Raw genomic sequence first — 27,703 nt, 5'->3', positions numbered from 1 at the left:
CCCCCACAGTCCAAAGACATGCAGCTTAGGTTAACTGGTGACTCTAAATTGACCGTAGGTGTGAATGTGAGTGTGAATGGTTGTCTGTGTCTATGTGTCAGCCCTGTGATGACCTGGCGACTTGTCCAGGGTGTACCCCGCCTTTCACCCGTAGTCAGCTGGGATAGGCTCCAGCTTGCCTGCGACCCTGTAGAACAGGATAAAGCGGCTAGAGATAATGAGATGAGATGAGATGGGACTAGGGCTGATTTTCTTAAACTGTCCATTGCAATTCCACCACAAGTAAGTTTACAACAGTTTGAGAAGCTCGGGTAACCAAAACATGAACTGTGTTGGGGGGGTGTCAAACATCTCATCTCATCTCATTATCTGTAGCCGCTTTATCCTGTTCTACAGGGTCGCAGGCAAGCTGGAGCCTATCCCAGCTGACTACGGGCGAAAGGCGGGGTACACCCTGGACAAGTCGCCAGGTCATCACAGGGCTGACACATAGACACAGACAACCATTCACACTCACATTCACACCTACGGTCAATTTAGAGTCACCAGTTAACCTAACCTGCATGTCTTTGGACTGTGGGGGAAACCGGAGCACCCGGAGGAAACCCACGCGGACACGGGGAGAACATGCAAACTCCGCACAGAAAGGCCCTCGCCGGCCACGGGGCTCGAACCCGGACCTTCTTGCTGTGAGGCAACAGCGCTAACCACTACACCACCGTGCTGCCGGTGTCAAACATAGCGAAGTTAATGGCGCAATGACTAATAACCATTTCACAGCTTAGTTATTAATTCTAATTATTTTCTTTGAGAAGCTACGCGCTCAAAAATACAATTATTTATTTTTTCGCGGTCCGGTTTCCATCAAATCCTGTGCTCTGATTGGCTGGCGAGCGGGTCCGTATCCTACAATACGGACCCCAGATACGGACCTCTGGCGACTCGCTTGTTCACAACAACAAACATAGTAGCAATTTTTGTCAACATTTATCTTTTTTTTTAAATAAGATTTATTTATAAGATTATCAAAAATCATACATTTTTGCCAGCATTTCTCAGGAGAATAGCATTAATTTTACAGCATGGATAGCGATAACGACAGTGTTCACAGCGAAAGCGAGTTTTACTACCCTGAGGAAGAAGAAATAAAAGAAAACATTTCAGGAGAAAGCTAAAAACCTCTAACTTGCTAACACCGAGCAAAAACATGGCTGAATCCTGATGACTCCTATTTGTATAAATAGGGGACTACATAGGTGGCAAAATGTAGTTTTTTTTCCTGCCATGGAAGTGCACTTGTATACCGAGGAGGAAGCAATTTGCATTACAGCCGTGAATGAGGAGTGATGAGTTATAAAGTCTGTTATAACTTGTTATAACAGCAGTTATAACAACCACCCCTCCCTCTCGCTCGCTCGCTCTCTCTCTCTCTTTCGCTCGCTCAATCTCTCAGTTAATAAAGGAAAACAAAAACCGAGCCGTCAGCCCTGTGATGACCTGGCGACTTGTCCAGGGTGTACCCCGCCTTTCGCCCGTAGTCAGCTGGGATAGGCTCCAGCTTGCCTGCGACCCTGTAGAACAGGATAAAGCGGCTAGAGATGATGAGATGAGATGAGATGTTTAATTTGGTTCTCTTTATCTGTTTTTAGGACCTGATGAAATCTTGGGTCATATTTATGCAGAAATATTGAAAATAACCATGTATCACGTTCTTTTTTTTATACACACACAGTAGATTTGCTTTGCGGTAAAGAATACCGTTTGAGTTATCGAACATTAATAAACACATGCTGTTGTATGACTTGTGATCTTTCCAGTCGTCCTGCTCATCACACTTTCAATTCTGATGACATGATGGTTTGCCTCTTAAACTGGTGGAAACATTTCCTATTTATTATCCTGTCCACATGAAACCTTCCTAGTTTTGATTTGTTGTGTAGGGTTTTTAATTTGAGAGTAAACAGTTAACGCTCATATTTAGAGACATTATTTCCTGCACCTGATTTTTAGAAGTATAATAGCGGAGGGGTTTTTGTTTGTTTGTTTGTTTGTTTTTTGCTTTTTGTGGCTACTGCCTCATAGAGTTAAAGCGAGGCGGAGCCACGACGTCATCGTGTTGTAAGAATATAAGAATGACTGTAACAATAGCACACTGCGCATACAATCACCAGAACGGCGAATCGTGATCTCGCGATACGAACAGTCAATCTTGCGTTATCAAAGGTACGCAAGAACGAGTGGTGAAGCCGTGATGTTGTAAGAATGAGTGTAACGATAGCGAAACTTCATAACCGATCAGCACTTATCCTGATCGAGTTCGATTACCCGTTCTGCTTCTTGATAAACTTCAGAACCAGAAACGAAAGAAGAGAAACCTCGTTATAACTTCGTAGTATCGGGAGATAATCGGCAGATAGAAATTCACCTCGTGGTTCGCCAAGGCTACTGATTCAATATCAAGTAAGTGGTGTTTATTTTAAGGAAATGTACCTTTTCATTATCACAGCTTTTCTTTACTCCTTCTGAAAGGTCAAATGAAAGGTTTTGTAAGGGTTTTTTTTTTAGTTTTCTGGCAGATATATTGAGAAGCCGATATCAAACTTCTGTGATTCGCTTCGATTTTTTTATTTTAGAGTCTTTACATTACACACTTGTGGAACAAAATGTGCTCATTAGTACTAAATAATGCTTCTGAGACAATTCATGAACAAGTGCTTTCTTACTATTCTGAAAATAGATCTAGTTCACAGCACTGTATTTTAAAGTGCATATCACGGGTAAATTCAGGAGCAAGATCAATGTAATTCTCCTATTTTATATTAAACTTTGGTCAAATATCTGTAACATTTTGCGTTTTGTGCAATTTTTTTGCCTTGCGCAATACCAGAAAAATTCAGTTGAAATCAAGCCATTTGAGGCGAATTGGTCCGCCTCTGAAAAAACTTGCATTTGGATTTCCCGGGAAACATTGATTTTCGTGACGTCGCGTGCGGAACGCCTCCCTCTGAATCCTACGTCAGCGCTGGTTTGTTTATGAGAAAACAACCTGGTGGTTTTCTGCAAATTTCTTCAACGTTATCGCGTAATTATTAAAATGGTTAACAGATGTATCGTAGGAGGGTGTAGCAACACCAATCTTGATGGGATTAGTACTCATCGTTTCCCAAAAGACCGGACAATGAGAGAGAAATGGGAGCGCTTGGTCTACACAGGCTGTGCACTGAAACCGTGCAAAGCTCTCGCAGCCTGCTGGCGCTTCCGCAGGTGACGTCACGAATCTGGCCCCAGACTCCCTTGGGATTTTTGTGCAAAATTACCCTTCTGGATGAGTGTGTAAAGGGACATACTTTCATCTCATCTCATCTCATTATCTGTAGCCGCTTTATCCTGTTCTACAGGGTCGCAGGCAAGCTGGAGCCTATCCCAGCTGACTACGGGCGAAAGGCGGGGTACACCCTGGACAAGTCGCCAGGTCATCACAGGGCTCACACATAGACACAGACAACCATTCACACTCACATTCACACCTACGGTCAATTTAGTGTCACCAGTTAACCTAACCTGCATGTCTTTGGACTGTGGGGGAAACCGGAGCACCCGGAGGAAACCCACGTGGACACGGGGAGAACATGCAAACTCCGCACAGAAAGGCCCTCGCCGGCCACGGGGCTCGAACCCGGACCTTCTTGCTGTGAGGCGACAGCGCTAACCACTACACCACCGTGCCGCCCACATACTTTCATATATTTAAAAAAAAATGAACTTGGTCCAGAATATGCACTTTAAACAAAACACACGAAACGAAATTGGGAACCAAAATGCTCCAAGCCCTGATGCTGCTCACAGCTTGGTGATGCTTGCAAGAGATGAAGCGAGTAGAATTGATAACATGTATACTGTATATGCTGTATTTACTGTATGGACATGGGATCAGAAAACTATTTTATTTATACGCGGTAGCCACATGTACCCATAGGGTACCTCTTCTTCTTCTTATTATTATTATTATTTTTGCCATGTTATCAATCATAAAACCGTGTATATAAAGGTGCTCGTGTTTGTGTGTGTAACTTTTCCTGCAGACTGTGTCAGCGAGCAGAAAGTGTATAAATGTGACATGTGTGACTATACCAGCTCCACCTACGTTGGAGTGCGGAACCATCGCAGGATTCACAGTTCAGACAAGCCTTACAGGTGCGTCTCTGCTCCCTCAGCAATACTCAAACTTTTTTTTTTCCTTTCTGTAAGCCCAGTAGATCAACATGTCATGGAGTGTAACTGACTTCCAAAAATCATGGCACCGGCAGTGATTATCAGCGTATAGCAGATTAAGGTGTTTACAAAGTGAAGTGCAGATTAAATCTGTTAAATCGCTGTCACACTGTGACCATGGGTGTGTGTAATAGCAGCATTCAGCCACAGGAGGGCAGTAAAGCCTAAATTTAATTTTGAAAACATTTCAGGGACCAGTTACAGGCGTGTGGGTGGAGCTTACAAAGTGGTAATGGACGAAATGGCTCAGGTAATGGGCAGTTTGGGTTTTTTTTTTTTACTTTAGACAATTTTTTTTTTAAAGATTTTTTTGGGGGGGCTTTTTTCACCTTTATTGGATAGGACAGTGTAGAGACAGGAAATGAGTGGGAGAGACAGACAGGGAGGGATCGGGAAATGACCTCGGGTCGGAATCGAACCCGGGTCCCCGGATTTCTAAGTGAAACGGCTTTATTTAGGACAGGGGTTTTCAAAGTGTGGGAGAGTCAGCCCCCCCTCGGAGAGCAAATAAACAACAGCGCCCCCCCTTACAATTTTTGTTGTTGCTATACTTAATGTTCCATTCGTATTTAAAAAAAAAAATGGTTGTTGTACACATTATTTTTTCTTTTTCACATTTTAAACATCTGTGCTTTTTAAAGCATCTTGTTTTACACATTTTAAACATCTCATATCATCATTAGCTAGCACCTCTTGGCAGACAACACACTGTGGCAGTGGAGCATCTTCAGATCCAGTCCATGAAAATCCAAACTTTAAATAATCGTGGTCATACTTCCTTCTTTTTCCAGTCCCCCAGGATTCCGCGGGCCTTTTTTGTGATTGTTGCGGGCTAAAATGTCTGATGTTGCGGGGGGTTTTCCAAAAAAATTGCGATGAAAGTTGCGGTGTTTTTTAGGTTTTTGTTGCAATTACATTGCTGGAGAAAGTGAAAGTTGCGAGAAATTGTTGCGATTTTCTCTTTTTGTGATTAAAATTGAGTGATATGTTAAATATTAAGTTATTACTGAAAAACTATTGATTAAAAAAACAAAGACACTGAGAAATGGTCCTATAAACAACTTTACCAATATAAAAGATTACCAGGACTACAAAAATGCAGAAAAATAGGCTTTACTTATCCAAATGCTCCTGTTGGTTCAAAAGTTAAAGTGCAGAGAACCTCACAGCACAACATGAAGTTACCTTAAAATATAATATAAATGCCTCAGCTTTCATGTAAGAAAAAAAACCTATTAATACTAGTACTGTGTGCAGGCAGTCTCTCCTGAAGACTAAATTAAACAATAATTATAAACTAATAAAATAAATGGCTCAGGCTTCATAGAAGAAAAAAAAAACAATTTGAACAGAATCTCACAGTATGATGCTGAAGCTGCCTAAACAATGGAAAATAAAATACCATTTTGGCAAAAATGTTGGCATCCATTAATTTCTTGTATTAAGTAAAAAAAAAAAATAAAGTGCACACAGTCCTTCACTGTAAACATAACACACTTTCAGTAACAGAATTTAAGCCTACATAAACACTGACTCGCACATCATGCAATGTTGCCAGATACTGCTGACGTTTTCCAGTCCAAAATATATTCAAAACCCGCCAAAATGCACTTGAAACCGCCCAATCTGGCAACACTGCGCGCATGCTGCTTCTCTTGAACATAGACATCCGGAAGTAAGGCGGAAGGTAGTTTGTCGACGTCACCTCAAGACGACGCCAACGATTGGTCAAATTTGCGGGAAAGTTGCGGTGACTGGATATAATTGCAACACCGCCCTGAATTCGCGGGGACTGGTTGAATTTGCGCTGAAGTTGCAAATCGCAACATCCTGGAGGCTCTGTTTTTATGCTTGGCCGTCTCCTCACTCCCTGTAGCTTTAGGTACTAAAAATCGATCCATTTTGTCTCTCACGTTGTGCCCCCCCCCCGAAGAACTCTGGCGCCCCACACTTTGAAAAGCCCTGATTTAGGACATTTTCTATTACATGACCTGAAAACAAGGCTTCGTTTCATGTAGAACTGTGTACCCTTGTATTCCGTGACATTTTACGATTAGCTTTGTATAAAGACAAAGATTAAGTCGTGTTAATGGAAGACTAAGGGCCCGTTTACACGAGGACGCTGTCGGGTAAAAACGACTAAATGTTTTATCGGAAGTGCCTTTCGTCTACACGGGGACGGCGTTTCTGAGGCTGAAAAACGGAAAAAATTGAAAACGCCTTCCAGAGTGGATAAGTTAAAAACAGCCCCCGTTGCATATCCGTCTAAACTACCCAATACGCGAAACTCTGCTCGGATCTGCTCACGTCGGGTACGCGTTTACGTCATACATATGTCATATACTGTACATGCCAGCCCGGGAAGTAAGAAAGTAAGTAAAAAAGTAAGAGCATGTCTGATTACATCGATCCAACGGACCTTCAAGCTGCTCTGGCAGCTTTAATAAACGTCCAGGAGTCCTTCGAACATCTATACCGAATCTGCACATATACCGTTAATGACCAGAGGCGGGTATAGTATGCTCTTACTTTTTTACTTACTTTCTTACTTACCATAGCCAGAGTAGTCAAAGTTTTCGTGGCGCAGATGTGCAGATCAGACAAGACGGAAGACGTTGCGCATGCATGCAGACATAGCGGAGGTCTTTCACAGCACCACCTGGCCGCCTGGCATGCACATCCAATTGAATTCCACACATTTATGTGTCACCATATAGATGCAGATTTCCTCCTTGAAAACGGTCGTGTAGACGCGGAAAAAAGTGAGAACGAAAACGGACTTTTGCGTTTTTGTTTCAGACCGTCCCCGTGTAAAGTGGGCCTAATCTTATAAATCCTAGAACCAGAATTAAAACACTGAACCGAAGTCGATATTAGCGGGTGTGTCGTTGGCCGGTTATCGAACTTTAGCTAAGCTGATTATATTTTATTAATTGCCAAAACGGACAAGCCGTGCATTGGGCTCGCGTCCCATCCGGTGTGTGTTCCTGTATTCCTGTGGCTCCACCGCAGCCCTGGCCAGGTTGAAGACGAGCGAATGGAAAAAAAAAAAAATCGTGGTCAGGATTAAAACACCTTCCCAATGCGGTATTAAAAAAATGGAAAGACACACACACACACACACACACACACACATGGTGGATCTCATTCTCGAGCTCTTACCTGGACCTCTTTACGCATGCAGACACCTCTCAGCCATTTTACTCCTCTCACCTACACCTACTTCAAACAGCCCCTCGGAGACGCGTAGCCCTTTCAACTAGCACTCGGCTTAGCACTTGTACGTCGAGTGGGATGCAGTGGAAGTGGCAGACAGCAAGATGATGTTCTCTTCTCTTCAACAGGGAAAAAAAAAAAGAATGCAGATGAAACCCATTAAATCCGTTTTGTCGGCGTTCATATGGCGACGTGTGTAAATACGCTAATATCAGCTTTTAGCCACAAGAGGGCAGTAAAGCGTAAGTTTAATTTACCTGACACGTTTCTAGTGCAAGTAAGAGAGCGGAGTGCTTTCTGTGGTATTAAGTGTGGGTGCGAAAGATACGTATATATACACACACACACACACACAAGCTTGTACATTCTCCAGCTCTCAGCGGGGCTTCTTTGAGCGCATGGAGATGTCTTTCGGCCGTTCCGCTCCTCTAACCTACGCCTACTTCAAACAGCCCCACAGAGATGCCTGGCTCTTTCAACTAACACTTGTCTGAACGCCACTCTTTGAGCTCAGACTCCATACAAATGGCCTCTTACTTCAGATGCAGAGCTTTTGGGTGATCGTTCACATTGCAGCCAGTCTTGCAAATAAGCACATCCCAAAAAAAAAAAAGGCCCAAATCCACACTGGGAGGAATTGCAGCTCTATTGATGGGGGGGTAGGTTTCTGTTTTTAGAAGTCTGTTCACTCTGATCTGCCACAGGTGTTGCAGCTGCGACTTTGCCACCACCAACATGAACAGCCTGAAGAGCCACATGAAGAGACACCCACAGGAGCACCAGGCTGTGCAGCTCCTCGAGCAGTACAGGTGAGAAGCATGGCACAAAGCCAGCAGAGAGAAGTCAAATGCTTTTTATACCCCTGAACCCTCAAAGGACTCAGGAGTCAAAGCGCTTGCTTTAACGTTAGATGGAGAGTTTGAATCCTGACATAACTAGCCATCCTCTCTTGCCCCTTTTCCACCAAAGCAGTTCCAGGGCTGGTTCGGGGCCAGTGCTTAGTTTGGAACCGGGTTTTCTGTTTCCACTGAACAAAGAACTGGTTCTGGGGCCAGAAAAACCGGTTCCAGGCTAGCACCAACTCTTTGCTGGGCCAGAGGAAAGAACCGCTTACGTCAGCGGGGGGGCGGAGTTGTTAAGACCAACAACAATCGCAAGACTGCGAAAGATCGCCATTTTTAAGCGACGAGAACCAGCAGCTGTACAAACGCGAAGCCATCCATTATTATTATTATTGTTGTTGTTGTTGTTGTTGTTGCTGCTTCTTCTTCTCCGTGTTGTTTTTGCTTCGATGTTTGCGCCAAGGTTTATGCAAACGTAGCGACGTAAGTGACGTATACAGCGACGTAATGACGTGGCTTCCCTTAGCACCGTGAGCTATGGAAAAGCAAACTGGTTCTCAGCTGGCTCGCAAGTTGAACGTAGTCTGGTTAACACCAGACCATATCACAAGTGAAATATGGTCTGGAATCCGCCTATTGAATTTCTCGTAGGGGAGGTGTGGTTTACGATTGTCAACGGCCGTTTATTGGACGTTGCGAATGTCTGTCATTTGGCGTATACGTAGCCCACGGCCAATCATGGCAGTTGTACCCGGTGACGTAGTTAGAGCGACGAAGAAGACAAAGAGGCGAAGAAGAGAAGGAAAGAGAAAGAGAAGGCAAAACAAAAATAGGCAAACAATGGCACCGAACGATTACAGCTCTAAACTATTCAGAACAGTGTCTAAAGCTTGATCGAAAGTTTGGTTCGTATCGCTCGCCACCATGTTAAATGTGATCCGTAAACAGTCCCAAATAAACTACAAGCTTCCGTTTGTCGAGTAGTACGCGTCACCGTCATTCCACCCCTCCCCACTCTCTGATTGACTCCCTAACTCAGGCGAGCCTTTAGACCATAGTTTCCATGCTGTCTTTTCAGATCGGAACGATTGTGCAAAGCAGCATGGGATTTCCCAGGCTAAGTTGAACGAGTTGTGAACCAGCACCAGCACTGGCCCCGAACCAGCCCTGGAACTGATTTGGTGGAAAAGGGGTATCTTTCTCTCTCGTCACTGTGTGTGGCCACTCCTATTGCTGGGTTTCGCGTGACGTCACATCCGCCTCATTAGTTATTCAAAACTTTAGCCGGTGGTCTAGCAAAGCTCAGTCGAAAAAGCATTTGTACGGACACGGTGCATTACTTGCATGAAAAATGCCTACGCGTGCGTTGTTTTAGATTGTTCGAGTCGATCAAACCATGAAACTAATAAATAAAAGGTGAACGGGATTTCACAAAACGACGTGGAGAAAGGTGGCTTTCGAACCTCTCAGTGAAATCGAAGGGAGCCGAGTCGAAGCACGCTCGAGTTTGCGGTGATCACTTGGTGAAAGGTTTGTATCTCCTTCTCAGCTATGTCCTTAGTGTTTTCCAAGTACTTTTCTTGCTATGTGTCGTTATTTTACGGTACTTTTTTTATTCACGAAGTGCTAAAGTCCTCAGCTGTTTCTTTGTTTACTCCTCACTCACAAAGTCCACATGCATGAAGGTCGCGACAAAATTCTTCCCCAGCCGTACAGTTACAACGCGCCGTGATCACTTCTCCATCTCGTTTAACTAAGATCCAGGTCTTTAAAGGGGTTTCTGATGATCTTTGTGAATGATTTACCTGAGAGATAAGAGCCAACACAAGTGAGAATCAAGCGAACTGTTTGTTTACACTTGAACTTGCAGCACTTCGTTGTAAAGACGTCAACCAAAAGCTTTAAAAACAAAAAAAACATACACGGGCAAAAACAATACAGGATTCATTCGGCAGCGACTTGATCCCGAGGTCCTTTACCCAGCTACATACAAAAAAGTTGTAAGCCTCCATACTCTTCCACGCTTTCATCTGTTTTGCGGTGTAGAAGGACGTCTGCAACACCAGATAGTTCGAAATGTCGGGGAACTCGACTGAAGGGTAGTTTTCGAGATCGTATGACAAATCCTTCTTTCCCAGACTGTAGGGGTCGATTCCATTGCACATAGCAATCTTCTGAATAGATCTAAAGCCAGCAGTGGCTTCTAGATTACGAGCATACTCTGATAACTTATCGCTAGTTGTTTGCACTACAGCAGCCGTTTAGACCACCAGCTATTTCACTTGCGGTAAAACCGCTAAGAAAAGTCACGTGACTGAAACCCAGCAATATCACTTAACCAATATTTATAATTAGGGATGGAGAATCCATCGTCCGAACAAGTAGATTCAACGTCGTAATGGACTTAGTTAGCTAACTAACTCACCACATGTTATTTTACAATAGCTACTACGTTTTTAATCCGAGTCAATTAAGCTTCCACGCAACCAAATCTTGGGACCAGGCAACACATTGGCGCATTTATTTGCTTCGTGGGCTAGCTAATGAATTTCATATTTGTCCACCTCTGGGAGTTTATCTTAGTTTTTCACAAGGCAGATGAAGTGGATATGAATCATAATGAACAGATGTGCTGATCTGAAGGTCACCAGATACACCAGAGTTATAGCTAAGTATTGAGAGTAATCTCATCTCATCTCATCTCATCATCTCTAGCCGCTTTATCCTGTTCTACAGGGTCGCAGGCAAGCTGGAGCCTATCCCAGCTGACTACGGGCGAAAGGCGGGGTACACCCTGGACAAGTTGCCAGGTCATCACAGGGCTGACACATAGACACAGACAACCATTCACACTCACATTCACACCTACGGTCAATTTAGAGTCACCAGTTAACCTAACCTGCATGTCTTTGGACTGTGGGGGAAACCGGAGCACCCGGAGGAAACCCACACGGACACGGGGAGAACATGCAAACTCCGTACAGAAAGGCCCTCGCCGGCCACGGGGCTCGAACCCAGGACCTTCTTGCTGTGAGGCGACAGCGCTAACCACTACACCACCGTGCCGCCCCTTGAGAGTAATACTTTTCTTAAATAGATTTAGAGAGCGTACAGATGAAACTCAGCCCCCCAGTTCCCTCTTGTTCTTCCTAATTTTGGTCTTCTGTAGTTTCCTATAGTTAATTGTTTATGCTCCTTCTGAAAACTCGTACTACGAGGGGTGACTGATACCTTTTGAGCTACCAGGAAATGATAGCCAATAGAAATCTTTTCATGCTTTATTTTTCAACATAATCTCCCTTCAAGTCAATGCACTTCTTCCACCAGTGGCAGAGTGCCTAGATCCCGCTGGAGTAGAAGTCCTTAGTTTGGGCCCCGAGGTAAGTGTCCACAACCTCCTCATTGGTGGTGTAGCATTGTCCAGGCAGCAGAGATGCCTACTAGTACGGATTAGCCGTATTTTGTACGGAAAAGTTACGTACAGTGGTGCTTGAAAGTTTGTGAACCCTTTAGAATTTTCTATATTTCTGCATAAATATGACCTAAAACATCATCAGATTTTCACACAAGTCCTAAAAGTAGATAAAGAGAACCCAGTTAAACAAATGAGACAAAAATATTTTACTTAGTCATTTATTTATTGAGGGAAATGATCCAATATTACATATCTGTGAGTGGCAAAAGTATATGAACCTTTGCTTTCAGTATCTGGTGTGACCCCCTTGTGCAGCAATAACTGCAACTAAACGTTTCCGGTAACTGTTGATCAGTCCTGCACACCGGCTTGGAGGAATTTTAGCCCATTCCTCCATACAGAACAGTTTCAACTCTGGGATCTTGGTGGGTTTTCTCACATGAACTGCTCGCTTCAGGTCCTTCCACAACATTTTGATTGGATTAAGGTCAGGACTTTGACTTGGCCTTTCCAAAACATTAACTTTATTCTTCTTTAACCATTCTTTGGTAGAACGACTTGTGTGCTTGGGGTCGTTGTCTTGCTGCATGAACCACCTTCTCTTGAGATTCAGTTCATGGACAGATGTCCTGACATTTTCCTTTAGAATTCGCTGGTATAATTCAGAATTCATTGTTCCATCAATGATGGCAAGCTGTCCTGGCCCAGATGCAGCAAAACAGGCCCAAACCGTGATACTACCACCACCATGTTTCACAGATGGGATAAGGTTCTTATGCTGGAATGCATTTCCTTTCTCCAAACATAACGCTTCTCATTTAAACCAAAAAGTTCTATTTTGATCTCATACGTCCACAAAACATTTTTCCAATAGCCTTCTGGCTTGTCCACGCGATCTTTAGCAAACTGCAGATGAGCAGCAATGTTCTTTTTGGAGAGCAGTGGCTTTCTCCTTGCAACCCTGCCATGCACACCATTGTTGTTCAGTGTTCTCCTGATGGTGGACTCATGAACATTAACATTAGCCAATGTGAGAGAGGCCTTCAGTTGCTTAGAAGTTACCCTGGGGTACTTTGTGACCTCGCCGGCTATTACATGCCTTGCTCTTGGAGTGATCTTGTTGGTCAACCACTCCTGGGGAAAGTAACAATAGTCTTGAATTTCCTCCATTTGTACACAATCTGTCTGACTGTGGATTGGTGGAGTCCAAACTCTTTAGAGATGGTTTTGTAACCTTTTCCAGCCTGATGAGCATCAATAACGCTTTTTCTGAGGTCCTCAGAAATCTCCTTTGTTCGTGCCATGATACACTTCCACAAACATGTGTTGTGAAGATCAGACTTTGATAGATCCTTATTCTTTAAATAAAACAGGGTGCCCACTCACACCTGATTGTCATCCCATTGACTGAAAACACCTGACTCTAATTTCACCTTCAAATTAACTGCTAATCCTAGAGGTTCACATACTTTTGCCACTCACATATATGTAATATTGGATCATTTTCCCCAATAAATAAATGACCAAGTATAATATTTTTGTCTCATTTGTTTAACTGGGTTCTCTTTATCTACTTTTAGGACTTGTGTGAAAATCTGATGATGTTTTAGGTCATATTTATGCAGAAATATAGAAAATTCTAAAGGGTTCACAAACTTTCAAGCACCACTGTAAATATGATGTTACAGCAAACAGTGTTATTCTGTACGGAATTATTATAAAGTCTTAAAAAATTCCAGTGAGTTGTTTTTAAATGTCCAAGCGACTTTTTCAATCCATGCACGATTCACGGCTATTTATTTTTACGACAACCACACATGCTGTGTGTGACATGCGCAGATATCGCACATTTGTTCGCGCTATTTTCGATACGGTAGAATGGCCGTGCATTACACCCAGTCAAAAGGGCAATGGATACGCGCACTGCAAACTGTGTAGAACTGACATTAACATCACTCATGGTGGTCGCGATGACTGCACGCGGCATGTCAACTACAAAAAAAACATATGGAGTATGCTGAAATGGCGAGTCAGGCGGAAAGTAAATCTGGGGGTATCCAGCAGTTTTTTACGAAATCTGTGGATGAAAAGACACGGAACGTGACCCGTGCTGAAGCGGTGATGGTTGACCTGTGCTTGGAGTTGAACTTGCCAATTAGTGCCATGAAATGTGAGTTAAACTTAGTTTCTTTTTACATGTCTGATTTTTATTCACTGAAATATCAAACACTGGCTGTACTTCTTTAATTCAAAGTCTTTTCAGTGTTGCAAGTGCAAATGTACATGTAGTATGATCAAAAACAGAATTTTATGATTAGTGCTGTTGGGATTGTGGCAAAAAATTGATCATTCCACTGTTTTAAATACAATTATAAATGTCATTTTATTCAATGTCTCTTCTGAAGCATTATGCTGGAGTATTTATATATTGGGACATTAAGATAACAATGTCGGACTCTCTTTGGCATGAAATAAGAACTTTTTTTTTTTTATTTTATTAGAATCCGTTAACAGGTAGAACATTTTGCCAGGCAATATAATATAATACTTTTGAGGAGTTACATTCAATACCAATGATCGGTAGTCAACCGTAATGTCTGCAAACAGGGAACACTATTGTATTTATAAAAATGTGATATATTGTATGCTCTAGAAATTTGTTGAGTGGAAATTCAGTTGAGATGGCTGCTCGCGTTTTGTTTATTCAATTCACACAAAACAGTTATTTTTAATAATTTAAATGTTAAACATATTGGTATATACACCTCTTTATAATGGAAATGCGCATAAATTAATGTTACTGAAAGTCATTCCAAAATACTGAAAAATGTTTTCAAAAATACTGAAATTCAAAATTTGGGGTAGGCATCTCTGAGGCAGATCCTTTTTCAGGTTCGGGAACAGGTGGAAGTCAGAGAGTGTGAGGTCTGGTGAGTATGGCGGGTGAGGGACAAATTGGAAGCCACAGTCGTGGAATTTGGGCCGGAGCATTGTCCTGATGGAACAAGACCCCTCTGGTCAGCATTCCTGGCCTCCTCTTCTTGATGTTCTCATTCAGGCAGGTCAGCGTCCAGTGACCCTGGGGTCCTTTTGGAGATAATCCACCAACCAGAGGTGGACAGTAACGAAGTTTGTTTACTTGAATACTGGACTTAAGTACACTGTGGCAGCGGGGGCGTGGTCAAGCATCGGTCTGTGACAGGAGGGTGGAGCCGGGGAAGGTGAGTGGCAGATTCGCTACACCTGACGGTAATTAACCTGTGTTTTGTGTGTGTTTTCCCAGTAAACCGCTCCCTATTTTAAGAGGCGGAGAGAGAGCAGAGGGAGCGCGACCCGGGAGTGGAGGCTGAGAGTGTGTCTGTGTGCTGCGAGTTCTTTTTAGACTGAAAAGTTTATTAATAAAATACGCTGTTACTACCTCCAAACGTTGTCCTGCCGTCCTCTGTGCTCCACCCACGCATTGTCCGCGCTACAGTGGTGCCGAAACCCGGGAAAAGGTGGAGCACCAGTGCTACAGCTCCATGGAATCCTCCCCGTTCGCGGACTTGGTCCACGCCCTCGCCACGGCTCAGCAGAGCCAGCACCAGGCACTCGTCACGCTCCGAACGGAGCAGGAGCGCCGCTTCGAAGCCCTGGTGCTGGCTCAACAGGAAGATCGAGAGGCGTTCCGGCGGCTCCTCGCGTCGGCGGGGTCCACCAGCGCCCCGGCCGCGGGCCCGTCTCCCCTCACTGTGACCAAGATGGGCCCGCAGGACGACCCCGAGGCTTTCATCACCTTGTTCGAGCAGGTCGCCGAAGCCTCGGGGTGGCCGATGGAGCAGCGCGCGGCGCGCCTCCTCCCCCTCCTGACTGGAGAGGCGCAGCTGGCCGCATTACAGCTCCCCGCCGACCGCCGGCTGGCCTACGCTGACCTTCGCCGGGCCGTCCTCCAGCGCGTGGGGCGCACGCCGGAGCAGCAGCGCCAGCGCTTCCGCGCGCTGCGGATGGAGGAAGCCGGCAGCCCGTTCGCGTTTGGCCAGCAGCTCCGGGACGCCTGCTGGCGGTGGCTGAGGGCCGAAGATCGCGACGCCGAGGGAATCATCGACCAGGTGGCGCTGGAACAGTTCGTTGCCCGCTTACCAGCCGGAACCGCGGAGTGGGTCCAGTGCCACCGCCCGGCGTCGCTGGATCAGGCCGTAGGACTGGCGGAGGATCATCTGGCGGCTGTACCGGCGGCAGGACAACGGATGACATCGTCTTCTGTCTCCTCTTCTCTCTCTCTGTCTTCCCCCCCTCCTCCCGTGTCCCGTCCTCGCCCCATTCCCCCACCACGGAGGCGGGGGCCGGCCCCACCCCAGCCGGCCCGCCGCACCCGTGGTGCCCTCCCGTTTCTCCCTTCTGTGTCTGTTTCTCCCCCCCCTCAGGTGAGCGAGCCCCAGAACACAGTTGCAGAGGGGAGGCCCGGGCCGGTTTGCTGGCGCTGCGGGGAACCGGGCCACCTGCAGCAACAATGTGCAGCGATGGAGGTGGGGGCGGTGGTGCGGATCCCCGACGCGCCAGAGGCTGCCCTCGATCGGGCCGGAGCGTATCGCATACCGGTAAGTGTACAAGGGGCTACATATCAGGCGTTGGTGGATTCAGGCTGCAATCAGACCTCGATCCGCCAAAGCCTGGTGCAAGACGAGGCATTGGGGGGAGCACAAGGGGTGAAGGTGTTGTGTGTGCACGGGGATATTCACAGCTACCCGTTGGTGTCAGTCCACATATATTTTAGAGGGGAAAAATCTATAGTGAAGGCGGCGGTTAATCCTCGCCTTACCCACTCTTTGATCTTGGGGACCGATTGGCCGGGATTTCGGGGTTTAATGGCACGCCTAGTAAAGAGTGGGTCCTGCCGGTTGACGGGGGAGGGTCCCGGTGTCGCTTTGGCTGGAGCGGCGGTCGCAGAGCCGTCTACGTCACCTCCGCGACAGGGGGAGGAGCTGCCGGCCCCTCCTCTTTCTATTGGGGAATCCCTCGTGGATTTCCCACTGGAACAATCGCGAGACGAGACTCTGCGACACGCGTTTGACCAAGTGAGAGTAATCGATGGTCAAACGCTCCAGCCGAACGCCACCCCGTCCTTCCCCTATTTTTCCATTTTGAAGGATAGATTATATCGAGTGACGCAGGACACTCAGACGAAAGAGCGAGTCACCCAGTTGTTAATTCCAAAGAGCCGCCGGGAATTGGTATTCCAGGCGGCCCACTTTAATCCCATGGCTGGACACCTCGGGCAGGATAAGACACTCGCCCGGATAATGGCCCGATTCTATTGGCCGGGGATTCGCGGCGACGTCCGTAAGTGGTGTACGGCGTGCCGCGAATGCCAGTTAGTAAATCCAGCGGCCATTCCAAAAGCGCCCTTGCGCCCCCTACCATTAATCGAGACCCCGTTCGAAAGAATTGGGATGGATCTCGTTGGGCCATTAGATCGGTCAACACGAGGGTACCGCTTTATATTAGTCCTGGTGGACTATGCAACGCGATACCCGGAAGCGGTGCCTCTTCGCAATATCTCAGCACGCAGTATTGCAGAGGCCCTCTTCCACGTCATCTCCCGGGTTGGAATCCCGAAAGAGATTCTGACTGACCAAGGCACCTCGTTTATGTCACGAACACTGAGCGAACTGTATGGGCTACTAGGTATTAAGCCGATCCGCACCAGCGTTTATCACCCACAGACGGACGGTTTAGTTGAACGGTTCAATCGCACCCTCAAGAATATTATTAAAAAATTCGTAAGTGAGGACGCACGTAACTGGGATAAGTGGCTCGAACCCTTGTTGTTTGCAGTGCGAGAGGTCCCCCAAGCCTCCACGGGGTTTTCCCCGTTTGAATTATTATACGGGCGTTAGCCGCGCGGCATCTTAGATGTACTGCGGGAAAATTGGGAGGAGGGACCTTCACAGAGCAAAAACGAAATTCAGTACGTTATGGATCTGCGCGCAAAACTCCACACACTCACCCACCTAACTCAGGAGAATTTGCGGCAGGCCCAGGAACGGCAAGTCCGCCTGTACAACAAGGGCACGCGCCTTAGAGAGTTCACTCCGGGAGAGAAGGTACTCGTCCTGTTGCCCACGTCGAGCTCCAAATTAATCGCCAAGTGGCAAGGACCCTTTGAGGTCACACGGCGAGTCGGGGACGTCGACTACAAGGTTAGGCGAACGGACAGGGAGGGGGCGCTACAGATCTACCACCTCAATCTGCTGAAACTCTGGAATGAGGAGGTCCCCGTGGCGTTGGTGTCGGTAGTTCCGGAGAAGGCGGAGCTGGGGCCGGAGGTCCCCAAAGGGTCATTGGCATCACGTACCTCTCCGGTCCCCTGTGGAGACCACCTCTCCCCGACCCAACTCGCGGAGGTCGCCCAGTTGCAGGCCGAGTTTTCGGATGTGTTCTCGCCCCTGCCCGGTCGCACGAACCTCATAGAACACCACATAGAGACGCCCCCGGGGGTGGTAGTGCGTAGCCGCCCTTATAGACTACCCGAACACAAAAAAAAGGTGGTTCGGGAAGAACTTCAGGCCATGCTCGAAATGGGCATCGTCGAGGAGTCCCACAGTGACTGGAGCAGCCCAGTGGTCTTGGTTCCCAAGGCCGACGGGTCGGTCCGGTTCTGTGTGGACTATAGAAAAGTCAACGCGGTGTCTAAATTCGACGCATACCCAATGCCTCGTATTGATGAGCTGCTCGATCGACTAGGCACGGCTCGCTTTTACTCGACACTGGATTTGACGAAGGGATATTGGCAGATCCCCTTGACTCCATTATCCCGAGAGAAAACGGCCTTTTCCACACCGTTCGGCTTACACCAGTTCGTCACACTTCCGTTTGGGCTGTTTGGGGCGCCCGCTACGTTTCAGCGGCTGATGGACCGGGTCCTCCGGCCGCACGCCACCTATGCGGCCGCGTACCTAGACGACATCATCATTTATAGCAATGACTGGCAGCGGCACCTGCAACACCTGAGGGCCGTCCTTAGGTCGCTGAGGCGGGCGGGACTCACTGCCAACCCGAAGAAGTGTGCGATTGGGCGGGTGGAAGTACGGTATCTGGGCTTCCACTTGGGCAACGGGCAGGTGCGTCCCCAAATTAATAAGACAGCAGCGATTGCGGCCTGCCCGAGGCCCAAGACCAAAAAGGGGGTGAGACAGTTCCTGGGGCTGGCTGGCTACTATCGTAGGTTTATACCTAATTATTCGGACGTCACCAGCCCGCTGACTGACCTCACTAAAAAGGGGGCACCAGATCCGGTCCAGTGGACGGAGCAGTGCCAGCGGGCTTTCTCTGAGGTAAAGGCTGCACTGTGTGGGGGGCCACTCTTACACTCCCCTGACTTCTCTCTCCCTTTTTTGTTGCAGACGGATGCGTCGGACAGAGGGCTGGGGGCCGTTTTGTCCCAGCAGGTGGAGGGGGAGGACCGCCCAGTCCTATACATCAGCCGCAAGCTGTCAGTGCGTGAGGGGCGCTACAGCACCATTGAGAAGGAGTGCCTGGCGATCAAGTGGGCGGTCCTCGCCCTCCGTTACTACCTGCTGGGGCGCTCTTTCACCCTCTGTTCGGACCACGCGCCCCTCCAGTGGCTCCACCGCATGAAGGATGCCAACGCGCGGATCACCCGTTGGTATCTGGCACTCCAACCCTTCAACTTCAAGGTGGTCCACAGGCCGGGGGCGCAGATGGTCGTGGCGGACTTCCTCTCCCGTCAAGGGGGGGGGGAGTCGGCTGCGGGCCGGACGGGCGCCCGGCCTGAGTCGGGCGGTGGGGGTATGTGGCAGCGGGGGCGTGGTCAAGCATCGGTCTGTGACAGGAGGGTGGAGCCGGGGAAGGTGAGTGGCAGATTCGCTACACCTGACGGTAATTAACCTGTGTTTTGTGTGTGTTTTCCCAGTAAACCGCTCCCTATTTTAAGAGGCTGAGAGAGAGCAGAGGGAGCGCGACCCGGGAGTGGAGGCTGAGAGTGTGTCTGTGTGCTGCGAGTTCTTTTTAGACTGAAAAGTTTATTAATAAAATACGCTGTTACTACCTCCAAACGTTGTCCTGCCGTCCTCTGTGCTCCACCCACGCATTGTCCGCGCTACATACACTTTTTGAGTATCTGTATTTTACTTGAGCATCAAATTTTTTTGAAAACTTACGACTTCACTACATTTGAAAGGCAAATATCATACTTTTCACTCCACTACATTTCTGCCAAGGTCCTCATTACTGGTTACCATGAAGCAGCTTTGAAAGTGGATGTTTTTTTTCTTTTCTTTGATAAAACGTGATTGGTTTTTTCGCAGATGACCCTGAGTGAGCCCATCAGTAATCACTAGGGTCACGTCACATCCATAGACTGTATAAAATCAAGTTCTCAGCAGTTCTTCTGAGGAACGCACACATCCATGACCCACGTTTCAGTTTTCTGAGAGGATCCAAGATTCATTTCATTTTAAACGTTTGCTTTGTTTGCCAAAAACGAACCACATCACAGCCGACAAAAACCTCGCCGTCCAACCTGCGGAAGCTTATTGAGGTATATAAATGTTTTATTCCAAGAGAAAGCGTGTAATGAAGTTGTATGTGCTTTTAGAGCTAGCGATAACGTTACAATAGCGATGCAGTCTGGTTAGTCAGATGACTTTCTATGGATTTGTCCACCAAGTTGCCGTAGCCTTGTCCACGGCTAATGCTTACACATAAGGGGTGTTCACATGGCAACTTTTACTCCGGTGTAGCACCGGGGCTGCCCCGGTAGAGCATTCACATGGTACAAAGTTATACCGGTGTAGCCCCTTAAAGCTGCTTAAACCGGTGCAAATCTAACCCTGCTCGGGAGGCGGTTTAAGAAATTTACTCCGGAGTAAATGCTAGTTTGCGGGGCAGCACCGATATAAAATGGGACGTCTGAACGCTACAGGGGTAGACTCGCTACGCGTGAGGAGAGTTGATTACATACGGGCATTGCATAATTTGCATCCTGGTATTTTGCGCTTCCAAAATGGCGAATATCAACAACAGCAGAACTGCGTGTCTTCCAGTGTTGCCAGATTGGGCGGTTTTAAGTGCATTTTGGCGGATTTGAACATATTTTGGGCTGGAAAACGTCAGCAGTACCTGGCAACACTGGTGTCTTCATCCACGTTGTTTTCCCGGCGCTTGGTGATGCCATGACAACCGGGAAAAGGAAGTACATTTTCACGCATGCGCATATTTCATTTCCGCATTATTACTATCGTATAGCACGGTCGCAAAAACTGCCGTGTGAACGCAAGTGGGGCTGCACCGGTGCTAACACGCTTCTCTCTAGTAAGCAGGTTTGTGACGTGTGAACGCTCCACAAAATTTACACCGGTGTAAGATATATCGCAACAAAATACATCGGTGCAGCATCGATGCAAATCTGTGCCGTGTGAACACTCCTATAGCTTGTTAACTTGGACACTGTTAGTTAGCATGTAAAAACGGAGTTATGCTAACACGAATAATGTTATCTGATGTCCTTTCAGAAATACAGTGGTGCTTGAAAGTTTGTGAACCCTTTAGAATTTTCTATATTTCTGCGTAAATATGACCTAAAACATCATCAGATTTTCACACAAGTCCTAAAAGTAGATAAAGAGAACCCAGTTAAACAAATGAGACGAAAATATTATACTTGGTCATTTATTTATTGAGGAAAATGATCCAATATTACATATCTGTGAGTGGCAAAATTGTGTGAACCTCTAGGATTAGCAGTTAATTTGAAGGTGAAATTAAAGTCAGGTGTTTTCAATCAGTGGGATGACAATCAGGTGTGAGTGGGCACCCTGTTTTATTTAAAGAACAGGGATCTATCAAAGTCTGATCTTCACAACACATGTTTGTGGAAGTGTATCATGGCACGAACAAAGGAGATTTCTGAGGACCTCAGAAAAAGCGTTGTTGATGCTCTTCAGGCTGGAAAAGGTTACAAAACCATCTCTAAAGAGTTTGGACTCCACCAATCCACAGTCAGACAGATTGTGTACAAATGGAGGAAATTCAAGACTATTGTTACCCTCCCCAGGAGTGGTCGACCAACAAAGATCACTCCAAAAGCAAGGCGTGTAATAGTCGGTGAGGTCACAAAGGATCCCAGGGTAACTTCTAAGCAACTGAAGGCCTCTCTCACATTGGCTAATGTTAATGTTCATGAGTCCACCATCAGGAGAACACTGAACAACAATGGTGTGCATGGCAGGGTTGCAAGGAGAAAGCCACTGCTCTCCAAAAAGAACATTGCTGCTCATCTGCAGTTTGCTAAAGATCACGTGGACAAGCCAGAAGGCTATTGGAAAAATGTTTTGTGGATGGATGAGACCAAAATAGAAATTTTTGGTTTAAATGAGAAGCGTTATGTTTGGAGAAAGGAAAACACTGCATTCCAGCATAAGAACCTTATCCCATCTGTGAAACACAGTGGTGGTAGTATCATGGTTTGGACCTGTTTTGCTGCATCTGGGCCAAGACAGCTTGCCATCATTGATGGAACAATGAATTCTGAATTATACCAGCGAATTCCAAAGGAAAATGTCAGGACATCTGTCCATGAACTGAATCTCAAGAGAAGGTGGGTCATGCAGCAAGACAACGACCCTAAGCACACAAGTCGTTCTACCAAAGAATGGTTTAAGAAGAATAAAGTAAATGTTTTCCAATGGCCAAGTCAAAGTCCTGACCTTAATCCAATCGAAATGTTGTGGAAGGACCTGAAGCGAGCAGTTCATGTGAGGAAACCCACCAACATCCCAGAGTTGAAGCTGTTCTGTACGGAGGAACGGGCTAAAATTCCTCCAAGCCGGTGTGCAGGACTGATCAACAGTTACCGCAAACGTTTAGTTGCAGTTATTGCTGCACAAGGGGGCCACACCAGATACTGAAAACAAAGATTCACATACTTTTGCCCCTCACAGATATGTAATATTGGATCATTTTCCTCAATAAATAAATGACCAAGTATAATATTTTTGTCTCATTTGTTTAACTGGGTTCTCTTTATCTACTTTTAGGACTTGTGTGAAAATCTGATGATGTTTTAGGTCATATTTATGCAGAAATATAGAAAATTCTAAACCGTTCACAAACTTTTAAGCACCACTGTATGTTTTAGCATAATCTTGCCAAATAAACAGAATGTAGAACTCTGTGTTTAAAGGCATTTATTCTATAGGTTCTCCAAGTCAGTCAGTAAATCCAGTAGGTTGCTTCAGAGGCGTTAGGTTTTGTTAGCGTTATGGCAGTAATACAACGTGTTGACAGAAAATGTACTTTTAATACTTAAGTATTTTTAAAAGCAAGTACTTAAGTAAAAATTTGACTGGACAACTTTCACTCGTATCGGAGTACATTTGCAGAGATGCCTACTAGTACGGATTGGCCGTATTTTGTACGGAAAAGTTACATAAATACGATGTTACGGCAAACAGTGTTATTCTGTACGGAATTATTATAAAGTCTTGATTACGGACCGGTACTCGAGTTTCTCCATTTTCATGATACCTGTCAAGCGCGTTCACTTCGAGAGCCTGCAAAAAGGAAACGAAAAGTCTTAGGATCAAGAAACTTGGGTAGCACAATGTTATTTGGCAGATTACGTAGACTAAATGTAATTTGCCTACCTCGCTGTTTTCTGGGCGAGGCTCAAAACTTATTAGTCATCCCTCGTACTGTGCTAACGGTGTGTCAGTGTCGTAAAACAACACAATCAGATATCGAAAGAATTGCTTTCATTCTTCTTCGTCTTTTCCGTTCAGGTGCTCCCTCTGTGGATACGTTTGCAGCCATCCTCCATCCCTCAAGTCCCACATGTGGAAACACGCTGGGGATCAGAACTACAACTACGAACAAGTGAACAAGGCCATCAACGAGGCCATCTCTCAGAGCAGCCGGTGAGTATCACCTCGAGTCGTTTGTGGGTTTATGTATAAATTAATTTTATATTAATGTGTATCAGGTAAAAACAGCACAGGATACATGACAAATTTTCAGTCCTCCTCAGTCTTTCATAATAGTAACATAACGGATGACGTGTATTCTCTCCTGACTACTTCCGAGACCAGATACGACATGTAATTCGTTCCAGTATCCAGCCATATCTGCTGCATGTTTGCTTTGAATTTGCTATCGGATGCTTTCCAGTGAGGCAGTATGAGTATTCAGGTTATGTAGGCGTCAGTAGTTCTGTCACAACATGACTGCATCATCATTAGCATAATGACCGGCAACGTCACGACTGGTTCCAACACGTTAATCCAAGGGTTACGGTTCCCAGTGGAGCTGTGGCAAAAGATTCCCATTAATTTTACTAGATCGCCAAGGAATAGGTTTATGTTTCGACTTTACTGTTTTGTACGGAAGCTGCGAGAGGCCCGTCATATAATCCTTTTTTATTCACCTTGTTATCCCGAGATAACGACATAATTAATTCAGGATCTCGAGAAAACACCACAACTAATTCGAGATCTCGAGAAAACAAAACAATTATTCCGCGATCTCGAGAAAACAAGACAATTCTTCCGTGATCTCGAAAAAACAAAACAATTATTTCATGATCTCAAGAAAACAGCTGAGAGAGCCGGGCCAGTCTTCTGCGGAGGTGCTGCGGACTAATTTTTAAATTATCCTTTATTAAAAGACTTAATGCAATCTCTCCCTGTGTCAACCCCTGATCAAAATATTGCCTTATTAGGTGATCGATTATTCCAGACATTCTAATGACCAAAGTTGCGTCTATACAGAATGAGAAAAAGCCACAAACTCAGCATAGCACAAGTCTCTTGGAGCACCTGAATGAACCATTTCTCAGCTGTTTACTCGAGATCATGAAATAATTTTGTTTTCTCGAGATCACAGAATAATTGTTTTGTTTTCTCGAGATCTCAAAATAACGGTTTTGTTTTCTCGAGATCTCGAATTAGTTGTGGTGTTTTCTCGAGATCCTGAATAAATTATGTCGTTATCTCGGAATAACGGTTTTGTTTTCTCGAGATCTCGAATTAGTTGTGTTGTTTTCTCGAGATCCTGAATGAATTATGTCGTTATCTCGGAATAACGGTTTTGTTTTCTCGAGATCTCAAATTAGTTGTGTTGTTTTCTCGAGATCCTGAATGAATTATGTCGTTATTTCGGAATAACGGTTTTGTTTTCTCGAGATCTCGAATTAGTTGTGTTATTTTCTCGAGATCCTGAATGAATTATGTCGTTATCTCGGAATAACGGTTTTGTTTTCTCGAGATCTCGAATTAGTTGTGGTGTTTTCTCGAGATCCTGAATAAATTGTGTCGTTATCTCGGAATAACGGTTTTGTTTTCTCGAGATCTCAAATTAGTTGTGGTGTTTTCTCGAGATCCTGAATGAATTATGTCGTTATCTCGGAATAACGGTTTTGTTTTCTCGAGATCTCGAATTAGTTGTGTTGTTTTCTCGAGATCTGGAATAAATTGTCGTTATCTCGGAATAACGGTTTTGTTTTCTCGAGATCTCGAATTAGTTGTGGTGTCTTCTCGAGATCCTGAATTAATTATGTCGTTATCTCGGAATAACGGTTTTGTTTTCTCAAGATCTCGAATTAGTTGTGGTGTTTTCTCGATATCCTGAATTAATTATGTCGTTATCTCGGAATAACGGTTTTGTTTTCTCGAGATCTCGAATTAGTTGTGGTGTTTTCTCGAGATCCTGAATGAATTATGTCGTTATCTCGGAATAACGGTTTTGTTTTCTCAAGATCTCGAATTAGTTGTGTTGTTTTCTCGAGATCCGGAATAAATTGTCGTTATCTTGGAATAACGGTTTTGTTTTCTCGAGATCTCGAATTAGTTGTGTTGTTTTCTCGAGATCCTGAATAAATTATGTTGTTATCTCGAAATAACGGTTTTGTTTTCTCGAGATCTCGAATTAGTTGTGTTGTTTTCTCGAGATCCTGAATTAATTATGCCATTATCTCAGGATAACAAGGTGAATAAAAAAAAAGGATTATATGAAGGGCCTCTCTCGGCTTCTGTAGTTTTGCTATTAGAGAACAACGGCGATTAAATAAAGGATTTTCAGTGTGCGTGTGAATGTTTGTAAGTCTTGTTTAGTGTCTTGTTTATTCGTTGCGCCTAATATTTGAGCGCAGTAGAGATACTGCATCTATGGCAGGGCAGGTGGGCCATCTGACCGCTGTTTTTCCTCTGTTTTAAATAATCTATTCCAGGCTTCTCCAGAAAATCTGAAGTAGCCGGCTTAAAAAAAAAAGTAATAGGCAGTTCTGGAATTTGCGGCGGCGACGCTAATGCTAGGGGGGTCTAGGGGCATGAACACCCCCCTCCCCACAGAAAATTTTGAAATTTACATGCCTTCTGGTGTATTCTCAACGAATAAATTACTAACCATTTCCCTTGAAAATACTTGCAAAACATGTCTGAAATTTCCCTCCAGATGCGTGTGTGCTTGGCTTTCTCAGATCCCCTCTGTAGTACGCTGCCTGGCTCTGTAGCATAACTACATACGCTACAGCATTGTCACGTGGTCTGGCATCAGCCAATCAGAGCGCGAGAATCGATCAACAAATATGGCATCGCTTCCGGTCATGCTAGACCCAAATCGATGACAATTTCATGGTGGAATAATTGGATTTGCAGCAAATTATGGGCAGCGGAGACGATATAAATCGCTGGAAAAGTGAAAGGCAAGTTTTTATACTTGGGGGGGGTGGGGGGTGGGTATACCGCACATCGACTTCCTGTTTACCGACTGAATGTATTTACGAAACGTACGGCGTGGATTTACAAAATTTTCATTTACACGTTTCTCAGCACCTACAGATCACAACTGCGTGATATTTGGTACTGAGCTTCAGCTTGGGGTTCTGTACCGTGTATGCCGTTTTCAGGTCTGCCGCACATCGACTTCCTGTTTACTGAGTGAATGTATCTACGAAGCATATGGGGTGGATTTACAAAATTTTCGTAACACGTTTCTCAGCAACTACAAATCACAACTGCTTGATATTTGGTACCGAGCTTCAGCTTGGGGTTCTGTACCGTTTTCAGGTCTGCCGCACGTCGACTTCCTGTTTACGGACAGTGTATTTACGAAACATATAGGGTGGATTTACAAAATTTTCATAACATGTTTCTCAGCAACTACAAATCACAACCGCTTGATATTTGGTACCGAGCTTCAGCTTGGGGTTCTGTACCGTGTATACCGTTTTCAGGTCTGTCGCACGTCGACTTCCTGTTTACAGGGTGAATGTATCTACGAAGCATATAGCGTGGATTTACAAAATTTTCATAACATGTTTCTCAGCAACTACAAATCACAACTGCGTGATATTTGGTACCGAGCTTCAGCTTGGGGTTCTGTACCGTGTATACCATTTTCAGGTCTGCCGCACATCGACTTCCTGTTTACCGACTGAATGTATTTACAAAACATATAGGGTGGATTTACAAAATTTTCGTAACATGTTTCTCAGCAATTACAAATCACAACTGCTTGATATTTGGTACCGAGCTTCAGGTTGGGGTTCTGTACCGTGTATACTGTTTTCAGGTCTGCCGCACATCGACTTCCTGTTTACCGACTGAATGTATTTACGAAGCATATAGGGTGGATTTACAAAATTTTCGTAACATGTTTCTCAGCAAATACAAATCACAACTGCTTGATATTTGGTACCGAGCTTCAGCTTGGGGTTCTGTACCATGTATACCGTTTTCAGGTCTGTCGCACATCGACTTCCTGTTTACGGACAATCTATTTACAAAACATATCGGGTGGATTTTGATGCTATTTCAAGAAGCAAAATGCTATTTCAGAATGACAGTTTACCAGGAAGCTATTTGAAATTCCTGGGGAGAGACACTGCTCTTTACTTACTCGTTTCAGGGTTAATCATTTGTTGAAGCCAACATTCATAATAAGTGTCCTATTCCTTCGATTGCTT

The 27,703-nt window shown here is 45.3% G+C and overlaps 1 protein-coding gene across 2 annotated transcripts in view; it reads left to right on the top strand.

Moving 5' to 3' along the window:
* Positions 1-27,703, top strand: part of znf507 (zinc finger protein 507) — a 79,156-nt gene that overhangs the window by 30,688 nt on the left and 20,765 nt on the right. For both annotated transcript variants that reach the window (XM_060911745.1, XM_060911746.1), the window contains 3 exons: positions 4,083-4,194; positions 8,193-8,297; positions 23,526-23,660. In XM_060911745.1, the coding sequence (XP_060767728.1) occupies positions 4,083-4,194; positions 8,193-8,297; positions 23,526-23,660 (352 nt within the window). The remainder of the gene's footprint in view (positions 1-4,082; positions 4,195-8,192; positions 8,298-23,525; positions 23,661-27,703) is intronic.

Source organism: Neoarius graeffei, chromosome 27 (assembly GCF_027579695.1).
Source record: "Neoarius graeffei isolate fNeoGra1 chromosome 27, fNeoGra1.pri, whole genome shotgun sequence".
Classification (NCBI taxonomy): Eukaryota; Metazoa; Chordata; class Actinopteri; order Siluriformes; family Ariidae; genus Neoarius; species Neoarius graeffei.
This window is presented reverse-complemented; position numbering and strand designations above follow the sequence as displayed.